General features: G+C 49.4%; 1 protein-coding gene across 1 annotated transcript in view; it reads left to right on the top strand.

Annotated features, from left to right (window-relative positions):
• The first annotated feature begins 564 nt into the window (after positions 1 to 564).
• The window catches only part of MXI1 (MAX interactor 1, dimerization protein), a 79665-nt gene continuing 62725 nt past the window's right edge, over positions 565 to 17504 (top strand). The window contains exon 1 of the mRNA XM_055300551.1: positions 565 to 1064. Within this exon, the coding sequence (XP_055156526.1) occupies positions 803 to 1064 (262 nt within the window). The 5' untranslated portion in view covers positions 565 to 802. The remainder of the gene's footprint in view (positions 1065 to 17504) is intronic.

Raw genomic sequence — 17504 nt, forward strand, 5'->3', positions numbered from 1 at the left:
ACTTGTGGAGCGAGATGCTTACATCTCCTCCCCCTTCCTGGAAAATAACTTTGCATTTGAAGGGAGAAAGAGTGAGTAAATCTGTAACTGGGATTTGGCGGCCTGGGGATTTCATTTGACCCCGTGAAGGCGCACGCCTCTGTGGCTGTCTGTGCGTTGGGGCGTGTGAATTGGGGGTGGGAAACTTCAGGTTACATGTGATGGTTTTTTTTTTTTTTTTTTTTTTTCCCGGATTGGGCTTTCATTAAAAAAAAAAAAAAAAGGAAGAAGAAGTCATAGCTACCATTTAGTGTGCGAGGCATTGTGCTGGACCATTTACGAGGTCTTATTTTTATGTGAAGACAAAACCCAGCTTACTAGTTTGTTTTTTCTGCAGGTCCGCTCGGGGCATCGACTATTTTTTCCTTTCGTGTTGAAATACAGTGCTCTGCTCTGAGGTAAGATTTGGGTAGAGGCGGGGAGGGTGCGGGGACGGGCAGAAGGCGGTCCCTGCCTCGCTAGTCTCCACCTTTTATTTTGACCGGTCCGCGGCGACAGGCTCGCGCTAGGACCCAGGCGCCAGAGCGCCTCCGTCCGTCCTGTAGGTTCATTCAATCTCCCATACACACAGACCCACTGCGAGACCGACACACACTCACACACACTCGCACACACAACTGCACGCAGCGAGGCTCGGGAAGTCAGGTCGCCTGCTCGCCCGGCGCCTCCTCCGCTCCAGCCAGCCGGGGCTCCTCGGGGACCGGAGCTCGGCCGGGCAGCGCAGCCCCGAAGGAGGACGAGCTCGGCGGACCCCGGCTCCTCCATGGGCAAACGCGGGCGGCCGCGCAAGGAGGCGCGCTGCGAGGGCGCGGGGCTGGCCCCCGCCGCGCCCCCGGCCGTGGCCGCGCCCCAGCCCCCGGCCCAGCCCGAGGAGCCCGCGGGGGCCAAGCTCAGGTGCCCCTTCTCGGACATTTTCAACACCAGCGAGAACTCGATGGAGAAGCACATCAACACTTTTCTGCAGAACGTGCAGATTCTGCTCGAGGCCGCCAGCTACCTGGAGCAGATCGAGAAAGAAAACAAAAGTAAGTTTAGGGGCCCCGGCTCCTCCTCGGCGCCCGGCTCTTTCTTCCTCAACCACTTGGGCGACCCCTGTCGCCTGCTCGGCCCGCGTCCCCCTCCCCCCAACACACACATCCAGCCCTCGGCAGTAAAGCCGATGACACCGGAGAAAGGACACGCACGCACAAAGCTGCTAAAGATGTAACAAAGACGAGCGGGAGGGGGGGCGAGGGGGGCCTGTCGGTGCGTCCGTCTGTCCGTCTCCCCGAGGCTGGGGCGACCGCCGGGTGGACGAGCGGGGGAGTGTTGTTTGCTGACAACTGAGCCCAGAGCTCATCTCTTCGAGGTCGCCTTTCTTCCTCTCCCCCCTCCACCCCCCCTCCCCGCGCCGGAGCCTTCTCGGGCAGACAAGTGTTGTTTTTCTGTTGCTCGTTCCTGGGTGGGGTGGGGATTAGAAGCCGAAAGTTGGAAATCGTAGGCAGAGCTCAGCGGTTCGAGAAAAAAAAAAAAAAAAAAAAAAGCACACACAGAGACACACACGACAACAATAACAACAACCACAACAACCAAACAGCCCTCCACGGCGTGGGCTTGGTCTGGCCGGCTCGGCTGTGCTTCTCCCTCCCCGCCCGCAGCAGGGCTCCGGCCGTCGCGTCCACGGATACTGTACCCCAGCACCTCCGTCGCCCTGGGGTGCCCCCGCCCCCCCTCCCCCAAACAGGCCGGCTGGGCCAGGCAGCGCCAGCAGCTCGCCCCGGACTCGCCATCCTGCGCCCGGGAAACTTGGCGAGGGGGACGCAGCTAAAAGGAAACTTTGGGATCTCGCAGGAAACAATAGTTGGGGAAGAAGGTGTGGGCTGTTGTGTGCGGTTTCTTTATTTTCCGGGAGACGACTTACGAGTGAGCGCGCCTGGCGAGGAAGGCGAACGCCTGCCTGGTGGATTTCTGCTGTCCTCCTCCCCTCCCCCGCCCCCACCCCCCCTCCGCCGATTCAGGTGGCGAGCAGGGCTGGGGGCGGGGGTGCTGGGAGCCCCACCCGGCCTGGCCTCCTTTTTGTGTTTGTTTGTTTCATTTTTGCCCCTGCCTGCTGGGTCCCCCGGTCCTCCCAGGCAGTCGACTCAGCGTCCTAACGGGGGCACGCGTGTGCGATGTCTCCAGCACGGTCCTCACAAATAGGAGCTGCGTGAACGGGGAAAGGGTCGAGGCAGATAAACCGATAGACTGGAGAGATCCAGGCTGTTTAATCTGTCCGAACAAGTAGGAAGATCAATGAGAAGAGAGAGGGGGTAAAAAAAAAAAAAAAAAAAAAAGAGGTCCGATTGCAACGTGTCAGATCTTGCAACCTCCTCCCCCCAAAACACAACAACAATCCTCAAACACAAAAACACCTTAGTTGACCAACACCCCAGGCCTCCAGGGTGAAAGGAACCGTGTGTTGCCGGCGCAATTGTGCAGCGGCTGAAGGCAAAACCAAGGATTTGTGTTGGGAGGACGGTTGTGTGTGTTCTTTTCTTTCTCTTCTCCTGTTTTCTCGGAGTGCCTGGGTTGCGAGAAAGGCGCATCGCTGGCTGTGTAGCCGAATCAGTTTGCGATTATTCATGGGGGGGGGGAGGTGCATTCGTCAGGAGGGTAGTTTCTGAAAAGCCAGAGCTGCTGGGGAGCTGGGTGAAGACGTGGTTTTGTTTGGTGTGTTTGCTTTTGTTGGAGGGGGGAGGGGCGTGATTTCTTTGGCTACCCCTCACCCCCGTCCGGGGTTCTCCGGAGCCCGTCCCGTGGTGCCGACTCGGGGGGGGGGGTGCACCAAAAGAGGGCACCTTGGCAGTGTGTGGCAAGCCCGGCCCCCTCTCCCTACCCCAGCATGGTGTGCTAAGGAGGCTGCTGGAGCTTCCACCGCGTCCCGCCGCCCCCCCCCCCGCGCACCCGCAGACAATCGCAGACCTCCGCCCCCCTTGCCGCCTCCCCCGAGCCGTCCCCCGCCGCCCGGGCCGTCGCCACCTCCTAGTTTACCCCGTGCCGGGGCACCGGCGTGGCCACCAGTCACGTAAGCAGAGGGCCGGGCGCGCCGGGCCGGGCTACCCCGCGCGGGGCGGGCCGGCGGCGGGGAGCCGGGCGCCTGTGGCCGGGAAGCCGGGGGGCTTCCTCCCGGTGCCCTTCCCGAGCGGCCGCGCTGCCAGCCCCGCAGCCCCCGCGAGGGGGTCGGGAACCCCCGCGCCCCAGCCAAAGTCAACTTCGTGTGCGTAATCAGCCCCTCGGCCCCGCTGCTCCCCCCTCCGGCCGGCTCCCCGCGGGAGTATTTTTAGCTCCCTTGCCTCTATTTGCCGCCGCTGTTTGGCTCTGCATGACGTGATGCCAGCGGCCCCCAGATTTCCCCGAGAGCGTGGGGCGCTGCGCCTTGCCCGGCTTGGCTGCGGGGACCTCGCCGGCTCCAGGCCCTCGCCCCCTCCCCAGCAGCTCTCGCAGGCGAGGGTGACCTCCAGCAAAGTACGGGCGACCAGCTCCGGGGCCCCTATTATGCCCCTTGCAACCAGTAGCGGCCCACGGGGGCTGCTTTACCCTCCCCGCTTTCGGTCCCCCCCCGCCCCGCCGGGTCTCGGTTTCCTGGTACGGAAAACGGCGGGCCCTACATCTGCCTCATTTTATTGGGGGCGCTTCTTCGCGCTGGCGGCGCTCGCCGTTGTTTTCTGCTTGCTGCACACAATGCCCGCGCGTCACGGCGGTCCGCGTGTGCACAGCAATAACGCGAGTTGGGGGGCGGGTCGTGCGTGCGCCGGGCTCGGGCACTGCGGGTCGCTCCGCGCGCGCGGGGCTTGTTTTGCTTCAGAGCCCCGCTTTCCGAAACGCTTACATCATTCGGTCGTTGGGGGAGGGGGGGGGACCTGGGCGTTCCGATAGGACTCCGGCATTTCTCAGGTCCCTGGTTTTTGGAAGGAAGCAGGGATCCTAGTTGTTCAATTGTTATTACAATGAGAGGGGGCTCAAGCTTTGGTTTTTTGGGCAAGCTTTTTTTTTTTTTTTTCCTTTTCTTTTTTAGGTCACTCCTGCAAAGGGCAGTGCTGGCCGGCTCAGGTGCACAACCTCCCCGCCTTCATTTCAGCCAGTTCCCCTGTAATCACTTGATCTCAGTTTCTCCGCCTCCTCCTCCTCCCCCTCCCAGCTAGAGACACATGGTTTCCACATGGAGACAAACTTCTTTCCTCTGACTGGACTTGACCTAGCTGCGTGGTTCGGCCTATCGCCGGCTGCGGCTCTCTCTGACGTCACGCGTTGCTGAGGCCAGAGACTGGTGGGTGGGGCCAGGAGGCCAGCCAGGAAATCTCTGGGAGCCGTAGTGTGGCCAGCTGGTAGGGTCCCTTCTTAAAGGGACGCTCTTCCCCCCTGAGACGTGTGTCAGCCTTGATTCTCCATTTCGGGCTCTTGTGAGACCTTCCCAAAATGCACCACTAGACCCTGGTCACGAGTTCACACGTTTCGTTTTCACTGTTGTTTGCAAAGTACTTACTTGGCAGGAGCTTGCCATATTTTCCATTGTTGCCAGAACTGCTTTTCATTGCCTCTTTGAGGTTTCCGTAGGAGGAGTGCTCCCCAAGCTGTGGCCACAGGGCTGAATTATTCCCAGTAGATTTGGTGAATCTCCTCAGGGGGAAGGTGTTCAAATGAAGTCCCCCACTATTGACTGTCTGCTCTGTGCAAGGCCAGGATTCCCAGGGATATGCAGGTACGTTTTCCTGACGTGCCAACTGATGGGAATCCTTAAGGATCTCACAGGTCTCCAGAAATATTCATCATGGAAGCGAGGACCGGTTATCACAAAATCAGAAGTTATATGTAAATCACTTCTGGCATCATCTCCTATATCCATTTGGGGTCCAGTGAAGAGGTGGCAATTTAGAACTGACTAATAATGGGAAAAATCTTTACTTCCTGTTTTGGAAAAAAGGTTAAGACTGTAAGGGAAAAAGAACCAGATTCACAGAAGAGCTGCTCAGTGGGCAAGTAGAAGCTTCTGTAACAGGTAACATCCAGAGGATAGAAATGGGCTTCTCAGTGTCTGGGGAGGATAGCTTTTGGGGGCGATGGTTAAGATAGAGATGAAGGGTTACAGGGGAATAGAAGGCAGGCACTGCTCCCTGGAGTGGATTATCTGCCTTTGAGGGTGAGGTGCTTTCCTAGGGGCATGGACAGGCCAAGGAGCAGCCTCTTCCTCTTGATGGAGGAAGCTGCTGCTTTGTGGTGTCATATGGCCCCACCCTGCCTTCCTCACTTAATCTCCTCTGCTCCCGTCCAGCAGGTCCCCCAGCAAGCATGCTAGGCAGTCATGCCTCTGTACTTGACTCAGACTCTTCCCTGTGTCTAGAATGGCTTCATTCTCTTACTCCTCTGGGGTTATCTGTATCTTACTCACCCTTCAAGACCTAGGTCAGTTCCTACCTCCCCTAGGAAGCCTCCTCTGGCTATTTCTTAATTCAGTGTACTTGAGAGAATGAAAGCTTTACGGTTACTCAGAGCAGAGCCCAGATTCCTCCTTTGCTGCTTACTGGCTTCATGACTTTGGGTACAAGTTACCTCACCTCTGAGGTTCCATTTCTTTTTTGTAAATTGAGGATAACAATAGAACCAGCCTCACATCATTGCTGAACAACTAATTGAGATGCTCCATTTAAACATCTATAAAGTACCTGGAATAGGGGATCCCTGGGTGCCTCAGCGGGTTAGTGCCTGCCTTCGGCCCAGGCTGTGATCCTGGAGTCCTGGGATCGAGTCCCACATCTGGCTCCCTGCATGGAGCCTGCTTCTCCCTCTGCCTGTGTCTCTGCCTCTTTCTCTCTCTCTCTCTCTCTGTGTCTCTCATGAATAAATAAATAAAATAAAATCTTAAAAAAAAAGTACCTGGAATATAGTAGGTGCTCAATAAATAGCCTCTTCTCTGAGCTTCAATCATCAGTACCATGCAGACTTCTACTTGATTCCTGTGTATTAGCTTTATCCTCACAGGGAGATAATAGCATCCTAGGGGAAAAGATCACCTATAGTATTTCAGTATATGTCACCATTGCATAGAGTGCATCACTGGGCATACAGGAGATACTTAATATACATTGATTGGTTGAATTGGCTTTTACTGGCTATGACACAGCGATCAGGTTTGAAGGCCGGGGGGACACAGTATAGACTTTCTGGGGACTTGGAGAAGAGTTGGAGATACTGATCTCTTCCAAGGAAAGAGGGTCTCCCGTAATCCACACAGACTGCCCCTGGGTTGTAAAGACCAGGGGCTTCAAGGAGATAGTAGGTCAGGCCTGGGTTGTTAAAAGTGCCCACTGTCATCAGCTGTGACCCTGGAAATGGATCAGTTACTAGCTTAGAGAGCAGGGTACTAGGGTGACTTTGCTAAAATTGAGGGCTTTGATGGCAACTAATGTTCAAGCAGGTCACATTTCTACACAGCAGGCATCTTTCAATTCATTCATTCATTCCACAAATATGTATTGAGCATCTACTATGTGCACTTGCTTTTTCCCTGAAAACTCTGTGGGTTGATTTACGGTGGGGGTAAAGTGGGATATTTGGGTTTTGGGGCATTGTGTAAAGAACATTCTTAAATCAGGTTTTGTTTTGTTTTTTTAAGATTTATTTATTTATTAGAGACAGAGAGAGAGAGAGAGAGAGAGAGAGAGAGGCAGAGACACAGGCAGAGGAGCAGAGGGAGAAGCAGGCTCCATGCAGGGAGCCCGACGTGGGACTCGATCACCAATCACCGGTCTCCAGGTTCATGCCCTGGGCGTGAAGGCGGAGCTAAACCGCTGAGCCACCCGGGCTGTCCAAATCAGGTTTTTATTTTCACTGCATCCTAAATTATGTTCTCAGATTCAACTTTTTTTCCACTCCAGTTTTAATTATGATTTCTGCCCACTGCTAAATGCCAGAAGTAGACTTTGAAGATATTGTTGTGGCTTTCAGAGTCCCAGAGCTCCCAGGGACTGGGCACCCTGCGGAGGGGACCCAGGGGACCCTTAGAAAATTGGAGAAGTTGAATTAAGCCATTCCTGGTTTGGATGGGAAAAGGAGGTTCCATCAGCTCCAAGGCAAAACAACAGCTGCTCATCAACCTTCCTTTGCTGATGGAAATACTGTTCCATTGACACACCTAGAAATGGGGATTTTTATCTGAGGATGACTGGGCAAGAGTTTGGAGGGAAAACTGAAGAAAATAAAGAGAGTGCCAGCATGTTGCAGCAGCAACTAATTGCTTTACATAGTATCAGTACTGGCTACCATTTTTTGAGCACTGACTATATACCAAGTATGGGGTTAAATATGAATTATCTCTTCCAGTCTTCACAACAACCCCATGATGTGTGCAATTTTATTATCCCATTTTATGGAGGGGGTAACCAAGGTGCAGGGATGTTGAGTAACTTGCCCAAAGGTCATATGGTTTAGTAAGTGGCAGAGCTGAGTTCTGAACCTAGGCCTCTGATTCCAGTCTTAATGATACATGCATGTACACAATTTCCAGCCAAGGAATGAAGTCCAGAGAGGTAAAGTGACTTGCTCAAGGTCACCCAGCAACCCAAAGCAGAGCTGGTATTTGAAACACTCTGTTGATTGTTCAAGGTCTTCCTGTACACACCCTGCTTAGAAAAGGCTTAGAAGTGAGGCCGAGGACAGAAGAGCCAACCAGAGAGGTTTTTTTTTGTTTTTCAGACTTGTTCAACTCTTCTGGCCCTAACTCAAGTTTAGGCTCCTAGGAAACACCACCCCCTCCTGCTGCCTTTCCCAAGTCTGTCCTCTGGGCATATCAGAGGACTTGGGCTGTTGCTATGGTACTGGGGCCAACAGCAGGTTCATCAAAAGCCGGGTCTTTTGCCTTTAAAAAAAAGCCCGGCCCTGCAGAAACGAATTGGCCACAAAGATTTGCATCAGTCATTGTGGCTTGTTCTGTTTTAGATCCCCCCTGCCTCCTTACCCCATCCCCTCCTCCCTACCACCACTACTTTCTATAAATACAGTTGAATAAATATTGATTTAAACTGGGTTTCTGGAGGAGAAGCACATGGCTGCCCTGGCCTGGTCCTCACTTAGATACCACCAGTATGCCAGGCCTGACACACTGAACCCCCTGACAGCTCTGGCTTCCAAATGACCCGTTTTGGGAAGGTGAGTTGTGGTTTTGTGGCTTTTGAGTTAAGAGAGAGAGAGAGAGAAGAAAAAGAAGTAAAGCAACAATCCAGCCAAGAAATAGGAATCTTCCTACAGTATGAAGAAAGCAGTTTGCAGGCAGATATGGGGGGGTGCTGTGGTAGTTGTGGGGATGTATGGCAGGCAGGCCTTCTGAGCCATTCTCTTGCCTTTCTCATTCTTCCTTCCACTCCATTTGGGGTTTTTTTTTTAAATGAGGCAGGTAGTAAGACAGAGGGTCAGGACCAGAAGGAGCCCTAGAGGTCATAGAACATCCATCATCCTCACTGTATAGATGAGGAGGCTGAGGCCCAGAGAGGGACAGTGGCTTGCCCAAGATGACACAGCAGAGGCAGAACCAGATTCTTCTGGGGCTCTCACCTGGTGTGAGAATGGATAACAAGCAGAGCCCCAAATTGGGCTTTTGTTTTACAGGTCAGGTGCTTATAAAAGTCAGCAATTCTCAAACCTAGGGTGTGTCTGGTTATTGCAAAGGTCATTGCAACATTCTCAATAGTCTTTCAAAATGAAGCTAATTTGAATTTGCTATTTAGAAAAAAAATTTTTTTCTTGTACACTGGGCCTGGGGGAAGTAGAAGGAGCCCAAAGGCAGTGACAGTGACAGGATGGCTACCCAAGCCATATCTGAAGAGGAGAAATACAAGTCTTCCCAGAAGGGCCTCCTCTGGGAGTGGTGAGTGGAGCTCCCAGCTCACACTGGAGAGAAGCTTCAATTCCACAGAGATAGACACCTGCTCTCTGGCTCTTCTGCTACTAAGGGGAAGTAATTGTCTCTGGTATCATTGTCCCTGAGTGGCCTGGCTGGAGGTGTTAAAGCTGTCAACAGCTGACTTGATCTCTCTGGCCAAAAATAATGGGAGTTTGCTACCATCCTCCAGAGCTTGAGGCTTCTTCTTTGCTTCCTCATCTTGACAGAGTTGTGCTAGGCCCCTTGCTTGTGAAACATTTTGAAAGTGCAGGTGACCCTGGCTTTGAGCAATCAATCTCCAGGAAATATATGTAAATACAATCCCCCTTTTAAAAAATTTAGATTGGAGAACCTCTCTTTAAAATGCCTTTGTGGCAAATCCTTTTATAATCTGTGGAATTATGTTGCTTGTCAGGAATTCTCCCTAAATTTGTTTTGTGAATTCTTCATTCATTCATTCATTCATTCATTCATTCATTCATTCGATATTTAAGGAGCACATACTGCTGCTTTATGTCAGGCACTATGCTAGGTCCTGGGGCTACAGTCCCTGCCCTCATGCATGGAGTCTGTACTCTATTCCAGGGCCAGGTTGTAGAAATTCCATTGTCTTAAAGTGAACCCCAAGAATATAGAAGTGCCTCTGGCTTGGACCTTTGTGTCTATGGTTCTAGCCATCATTACAGATGAAACAAAAATTTATCTTAGGCTTCCTAAAAGGAATAGTCCCTCCCCTCCCTGCATCCCTACCCCTACCCCTATGTTTAAAATCTTTTGTGTTTTGTATTTGTCCTTGTAATTTTTTACAGATCTTTCTTTTTTTTTTTTTCTGCCTGTGCTTAGGAAACTAAGTACCCTGTAAGCAGCCTTGTAAATAAACACATTCCACTCCCAGCTCTTTACAGATTGGGGCATTCTGTACTTGGAGGATGGTCCATATGAGTGTTCCTACCAAGCCCACTCTCCCATATAACATGCCCTTGGCCACATACCTCTTATATCCAACTGCAGCATCTGCTAAGGAAATTTAAACACAGCAAAATTAGAAAGATAAACATAGTGTCCTAGGGGAGATTGGGAAATTCAAACTAAAGCCAATAAAAAGGGATTTGGATTACCTACTATTTGAGATGTTTTACTCTTGTATCTTTATGGCCATTAGCAGGAATACTCGAGTAAAGATGATTTGAGACAATTTTAATACTGTTGTATTAAAATAGAAGGCATGTTTGGGACTGCTGTTTGCAGGTGGGGGTGGGGGGAGCTGGGGTGGCTTCTGTTTTTCTCTCTACAGGGGCCCAGAACTGCTTTATGGTATCCCTGTGTTATCTGCCTCTTACCTCCACCACACCTGACCTCCCATACTATATTTCTTGACTCATAAAACTCTGAGTTCTTTGCATACAAATTTCTTTCATTTCACCAGCTGTAAGATATAGCTCAATTCAACAGATAATTTCTAAAACCTTCCAGGAGCCAAGCCCTGTGCTTCATGCTTTCAAAGTGCAGGAGGTATGGTCTCCAGTTCCAGCTCATATTCCAGTACAAATGATAGACAAATAGAGACCAATAAATAATTCTTGCCTGTCTCCTAGGAGTCTAATACCTGACTGCAAGGGGACTGCTGACAAGTGCAATGTTGTCTCTGTTTTCCAGAGGAATAATGATAATGTCCCCTTTACTGAGCAGTTACTATGTACCAGCACCATGCTAAGTGCTCTATATTAAATCCTCACAAACGTCCAATAGGAGAGTGCTAGAATTATCTTCATTTGTAAACGAGGAAAGCCTCAGCCTTAGCAAGGCTGACTAACTTTCCTAAAGCCACTGCTAACATAGAGTGGAGCTGAGACTCCAATCTAGGTTTTTCTTTCTTCTTAGGAAAACTTAGGCCTCAAGGGGCAAGAGGCTAGAGATGGAATCTGGAATGTTTGAAGTCCAAGCTGAGGGTCCTCTTGGGGATGCCTCCCTGGGGTGACTTCCTTTCCTTCCCACTCATCCTAGGGCAGAGAGAAGGCAGCCAAAACCTTCCAGGACTCTTTGGGTATTGACACTAATGTCAGATAAGGGCCCTTCTTCCGAAGGGCAATGGTCTAGGGTGTTGCTATTTGTATGTGCAGTACTACCTGGCCCCTGGGGAACTCACCCAACCAGTAGGGCTCCTGTGGCTCTGCACACTAGGGTGTCAGGGGTGTGAATCCACACCCTATCAGGCTATACTAGGTTTCCTGAAGGCGTTCAAGTTCTAGGGCAACTGGTCTGGCCGCGCTTGGAGCCAAGGGCTTCTGCCAGAGAAGCCAGAGGGGAGAAGCATGTGTGAGCTGCAGAGATGAGCTATAGACCCTGGCTGCCACTGTGACAGTGTGGGCCAGCTGGTTCAGGTCAAGTGATCTCCTCAGTGGAGATCGAGGAAACAAGAGTGATCTTAAATATAACTGGGTTCACGTCCCTTACTTGTTTAAAGCCTTTCAGTGGTTTCTTTCCTATCTCACCCTTACTGTTGAGAGTGAGTGTAGTCCTAGGATGGGCAGCCTTGGCATCTGCAATGGGACTCCCAGGCCCCACCCTAGACCTGCTGAATCTGAACCTGTAGTTTATCACAATTTCCAGGTGATGTGTGTGCTCATTAAAGTTTGAGAAGCTGACCTAGACAGTCCTTGTGATTGCCCTGAAACTTCTACCCACCTGAAGCTATCCCACATTTATTATTTATCCTTTGTGCTACCTATCACAATTTATTATGATTTTGCTTGCTTGTCATCAGTGTGTTGGACTAGAATACAAGCACCGTGAGCCCCGGGGTCATGAAGTAGTTTCATTCATTATTCTGTCTTCAGCATTTAGCTTAGTGCACAATCCGTAAGAGATGCTTAAGGAGTATCTGTTGAATGAATGATGAGTTCTCTCTCTTTAGCCTTTTGACCTAGTGTTTCTCAGCAAGGGAGCTACTGGTGAGACCATTTGTGTGCAGATTAGTCCAGGATACTGCAGGCTGTAATACCCTTGGTTCCCTACTCACTAAATGCCAGCAGAACCCCCTCCCCCCAATCATTGTGACACTTATTTCCAAAGCCTCCTGGGGGATGGTATTACCCCTGGTTGAGACCATTGCCCTAACCCAGTTTTGTTTGACTCATCTGATTAAACATACCTTAATGTATGCTGTGGGGTACCAGAATTAGAAAATCTAAGCTTGAATCTGGTCATTACCTATATGACATTGGGCAGATCTCTTAACTTTTCCGGGCTTCATCTGTGAAACAGAGAATCTCTGAGGTGTGCTGAGGAGTTCGTGAGCAACACTGGGTACATAGTTGGCTCTCATCACGTGCAAGCTAGTACACAGATGAGGCATAGTGTTCTAAGCTCTTGGGGAATCCCACTATCCTAGAATCAGAATGCTGGGGCTGGAAGAGATGGCGAGATCACTTATGTCCTTGAGTGATCTTGAGTCCCAAGGGCCTGGTGTTTTTATTCTTTTTTTTTTTTTTTTTTTGGTGTTTTTATTCTAAATGGTGCACCTGAAGCTGAGAACTCAGCCCCCCGGCAGCAGGCCGAGTATGTGACTTTGTAGTTTCCAGGGTCTGGCTGGGCCTAAGAGTGACCTCCACAAGTGTCTGCTGCCTGGAAGGGAGTGGCGATGCCAGTGGGTGGGGGTGGGGGCAGGGGAGCTCTAGCCAGGCTCCTGACAAGGGAGGGAGAGTTACCCAGGACTGTGTCAAGAATGTGGGGCATCCTCTTTAGCAGCAGGGAAGGCCTCTGGCGATCCTCCTTTTATTTTATTTTTTTTAAGGTTTTAAAAGCAAGTTGCATCTACCTTTGAAAGAACAGATCATCGCATCCAAAACCTGATACATGCAACCAAAAATATATACAGTATATTCTTGCTTTTGAATATAGATGCAAACATTTTTAGGAAAATGTTAATTCATGGAATGAGCGATGTTTCAAAAGAATAACATACCATGGCTGAGCAGGCTATATGCCAGGAATGGCTGAAAGTCATGAAATCTACCAGTACAAATGAGTATAACCACAAATTAAAGGAGAATAGTAAGTGGCTAGAGCAACAAATGATGAAATGTCATTTGGCAAAAAGGATACAGGAGGCATATTCCCGATGAAGGAAACTATTTCCATAGTAAAGATTATTTACCTGTGGTGGTCTTTTAATTAAAGGGGTGTCATGAGGTTAGGCATATGGCTTGTGCTCATCACCAGGAAGGGAGTTGATTCTGAGGCCACCTTTTCTTAGAGAAGAATGAACCTTAAACAGAAAACAAAAGCAGGCTTTGGATCCCTTTGGAATGTAACTTGATATTTAAAGGTTTGGTGCTCCACACATTAAAAAGATCAGAAAATGTATTCTTATTTATTTATTTATTTATTTATTTATTTATTTATTTATTTTTAAGAACACGAGTCACCCAGAAAAAGAACTATGGAGATGGGTAGAGAGCACAGGCAGAGTCTGTGGGCCTGAAACCTAATCCTTGCTTGGTGGGTTTGATAGATAGCTGCTGTGTGGCCTCAAGTAAGTTACCATACCTCTCTGGCCCACAGTTTTCTCATCTGAAAAATGAAAAATGGGGACTGAACTGAGAAACAAGCTTAACAAGATAAACTTCTATGAAATAAACCATGAAATATTATTTGAGGGGACACTAACTTGACATGTCCCTAGCAAATTCCCTTTCCAAAATCCAGAGCACTTTATCAGTTGCACCCCCAAGTGGGATGGATGCTCCAGGGGCAGCAAGTGTCTTAGAGGTGCCTATGAACTGAGTCCTGCAATGCAGATTTCTTCTTGGATCCAAGTTAATGCAAAAAAGAAGGGAAAGGGCATTTGAGGAATTACCACATCCATTATAATCGCCAAAGCAGGCTGCTGTAAGAAGGGCCATTTAATAAAATTGTAAGAAGCCCTTTCCTAAGGGGAAAAGATAGACCAGGATGGAAGTCAAGTGCAGCTGTTTGAGCCTCTGCCAGTGGCCTGATCTCACCAGAAAACTGAAGTTAAAAACAACAAACTTCCAGATTCAGCGATCTCGGATGAACACTGCCTCCCCCTGCCGTTTCCTCCCGCCCCTTTGTCCTTTCTCTCCCTGTCCCCCCAGCTCGGGCACCTGGGTCGCTCGGTGCTTTTCCGTGTGCTTGGGATGTCAGCCGGCGGCCCTGGCGACTGGAGCCTCGGGAGGCGGCAGCTACCTCTCGGGTTTAGCATTACGTCATCCCTTCTAGACCCAAATTTATCTCGGCTGCGCGCAGACCCGCAGCTCTGAGCTGCCGCTGACTCCAGGAGAGCTTACGCATGAAGTTAGGCAAGGCTGACTCACTGGGCAGAGGCAAAGGTTTTCTGCTGCTCTTCACGTTTTGGGGCCCTGAGGGGGAGGTGGGAAGGAGAAGGAGGCTGCGGGTGTCGTTTTGGGGTGGAGGATGGAAAGATGTAGCACTGTGACGGTTCTCCTTTAGTAGGAGCTCAGGACTCACCCTTCTTCCTCCGTCTTCAGCCTTCAGTATTTGAAAACCCCCATCCTTAAAGATAATTGCAGAAAACAGTGCCCTGCGCCACAAGCATTTTGCACTTTCAGGGAAGTTCTCTCAAGCTCCAGGTGTTACCAATACAGTGACTTGGGGCTTGTAACTTAACCTCAGGGTCCCTTCCCCTGTTTCCATCTCTCCTGTCTGCAGCCTCCTCCATTGTTCGTGAATATGCAATAAGTCGTTTGGATAAAAAAAAAAAAAGTCGTTTGGAAATTTGCACTGGGTAAACTGTGACAGAAAGGACTTCTAAGAGTGGAGAGCTTTGCCTTCTGCCCCCCCCCGGGGGGGGGGATACGGCCCCCATCTGGGCTGTTTGTTATAGGCCTGGGGGATTTAGGGGGACTTTTCCCATCTTCCAATGAGGCTACCCTGAGAGAGATCCTTTAGGGAAAGGACTGCAGAGATTGCAGTCCAGAGATTGCAGGATTGCAGGTAAGATTCCAGGTTCTTTGGTCAGAAGACTTTGGAAGCCTTACTTTTCCTCAGTTTCCCCATCTGCATTTGTAGGGCAAACTGGATTCATTTGAACAAAAGAAAGGTCCATAGCTGCCTCTGGGTTCCTCCAGGCTGGGACTGATGCTGAGGGAAGGTGAAGCACATTACTTTGCCGAGGCTAGAGCCCCAAGCTTTGTACTGTGGAAAGCCGTTGTGGCCAGTGGGAGAGCAAGAACTCGAGGGGTCAACCAAAGCAGGGAGAAGGAAATGGCGCCTTTGGTTGACACTGCCCCACTGCCCTCCATCACCATCATCTCTGCTCTTCTTCAACAGATGCAGGTGGCCTTTTTAGTGACTCCTGCCCTACTTTCCATTTCCTCCTTTCCCTCTTGGCTATGGCTCTAAAATAAGGGCTGGTTAATTCATCTGGAGGTCAACTGTGAAAGGTCCTGAGCATCCAGCTTTCTCTTAATAACCTGCTAGGTCTTATGATCTATGAATTTAAACCCATGTGTATTTTAGTTGGTAGTTTTTTTTTTTTTTTTTTGATTGCATGTTGCATGGTTTATCTCCTATTGGGGAGACTTTTGTCATAAATCTACCTTTTTAAAATTCCTGGAGTAGCCCTTAGCAATTTGGGTTCTAAAGCTTAAGTTGTAGAAACTTTCAACCTTAATAATTTCTGCCTTCCACTAATAGATCTTGGTGAAGAGCTATTTTCTTTTAAATAATTCCATTCTTCCCTTTACCCAACATGTCCCTTGTCAAGAGTGGTTGTTATCAATACCCAACGGAAAAGCCCAGATCTGAAGTGACCTGGCCAACAGCAGAAAAGGTAAAATCCCTATTTCCAGGTTTTTACAAAAAAACAAAAACAAAAACAAAAACAAAAAAAACCCCTCTCCTGTGAATATCTATCATTGTGATATTGTGAACATTTGCCATTTTGGATTTCCCTGCATTCGATGGAACATCTATTTGGTTCTTAAATGTGGTGCCAAGTGTAATATTTAAAAGGACTGGCATAATTTTGCAGCTTTTGACCTCATTGGAAATCTTGTTCACTTTGAAAAAAAGAAAAAAGAAGAGTGCAAGAGAGAGGGCATTAAAATGCAGCATGAATCTCATGACATTTCTAAGAGTAAGATTTTCATTCTGAATGATATTTTCTACAGTAGCCACTGGAATGACCACAGGGAAGGGGAAATTCTCCCCTCACCAAGAGCTTCCTGTTGTTTTGGATGTCCACCAGCAGGTTAAAATAATCAGGGTGGGAAAAAGTTATGGATGTTTATACAATTCCCAGCTTGCTCCTAGAGCATTCAACAGTTATGACCCTCTTGCCCTTCCTCTCCCTAGACCAATGGTGCTCAACTGGGAGTGATTTGTGTTCCCCCGGCAGACATTTGGCAATGTTTGGAGACCTTTCTGGTTGGTAGTGTGCTACTGGCATCTAGTGGGTAGAGGCCAGGAATGCTGCTGAACATCTTACAAAGCACAAGTTGGCCCCCACCCCCCCACCCCCACTCCTGAATTATTTGCCCGAAATGTCAATAACGCAGAGGTTGAGAAACTCTGGTCTAGACTTTGAGGGCTTGTTAGACTGAGGACTTGGAAAGAGAATGGCAGAGAGGGTAGCCACTGGCAATCCTTTAATGTGGTCCCTGCTCTCTTTAGCCACTGCTTTCAGTTGCCTCTCTATGCAGGAGAGCAAGAGAGGAGATCGCCACCATCACTTCCATTAATTGAGTGTCATATATTAAGTGCTGGATTTTTTTTCATTTGATCTTCACAATAAGCCCTACTGACTATTATAGACTCCTTGAGAGAGTAGGGTCCGTGTCTGTTTTTCTCATTACGGTACACGTTATATCTAGTACTGTGCCTGGTACATGGCAGGCCCTCAATGTTTGGATAAATGGAGTAATCGTATCCATTTTATACATGAGGAAAACGAAGCCTGAAGAGTCCAGACAGGTAGTGTAAGTAGCAGAGTCAGGATTTGAACTGAACCCTCTGTGACTTCAGCACCAAATCACTTACCCACCGAATTCCTGCGCTTGCAACACGAGAGAGGATTTCTAGCTTCCAAAGTCCCTAGTGAGGGCCTGAAGCAAAAAGAAGTTTTAAAAAATACGACTTGAAAAACCCCACGAAAACCAGAACTACGTTATATGGAAACTAAGGTGGAAGAAGGACCTCATGGAAGCTTTCCCTGGCACTGATGAGATCATCTCTTGTTTCTGAACCGTGATCTTGGCTTTTCAAACGTTTTGTTGTGTGCACCAGCCGAACAGCACGTTTTGTGATGGGGAAACTAAGGCATGGAAGTTACACGAAAAAGTAGTAGTCGACAGAGGACTGGAACATGGCACTTCAGATAAAGAATGCTCCAGGTCCTGGGCACCAGCCAGGAGTCGCTGAAAAAAGTTTCCTCGGCACTCGCTCAAATTCTTCCCTCCCCGAGGTGAAGCTCAGATAACTTCTTAGTTTTTACACCCTGGCGACAGAAGCCGACGGGGACTACATTTCCCAGCCGCCATTGCGGAATTCGGCAGAGCGCAGGCGCACTGAGGTGGCGTGCGTACTACCACTC

Source organism: Nyctereutes procyonoides, unplaced genomic scaffold (assembly GCF_905146905.1).
Source record: "Nyctereutes procyonoides isolate TBG_1078 unplaced genomic scaffold, NYPRO_anot_genome, whole genome shotgun sequence".
NCBI classification, from domain to species: domain Eukaryota; kingdom Metazoa; phylum Chordata; class Mammalia; order Carnivora; family Canidae; genus Nyctereutes; species Nyctereutes procyonoides.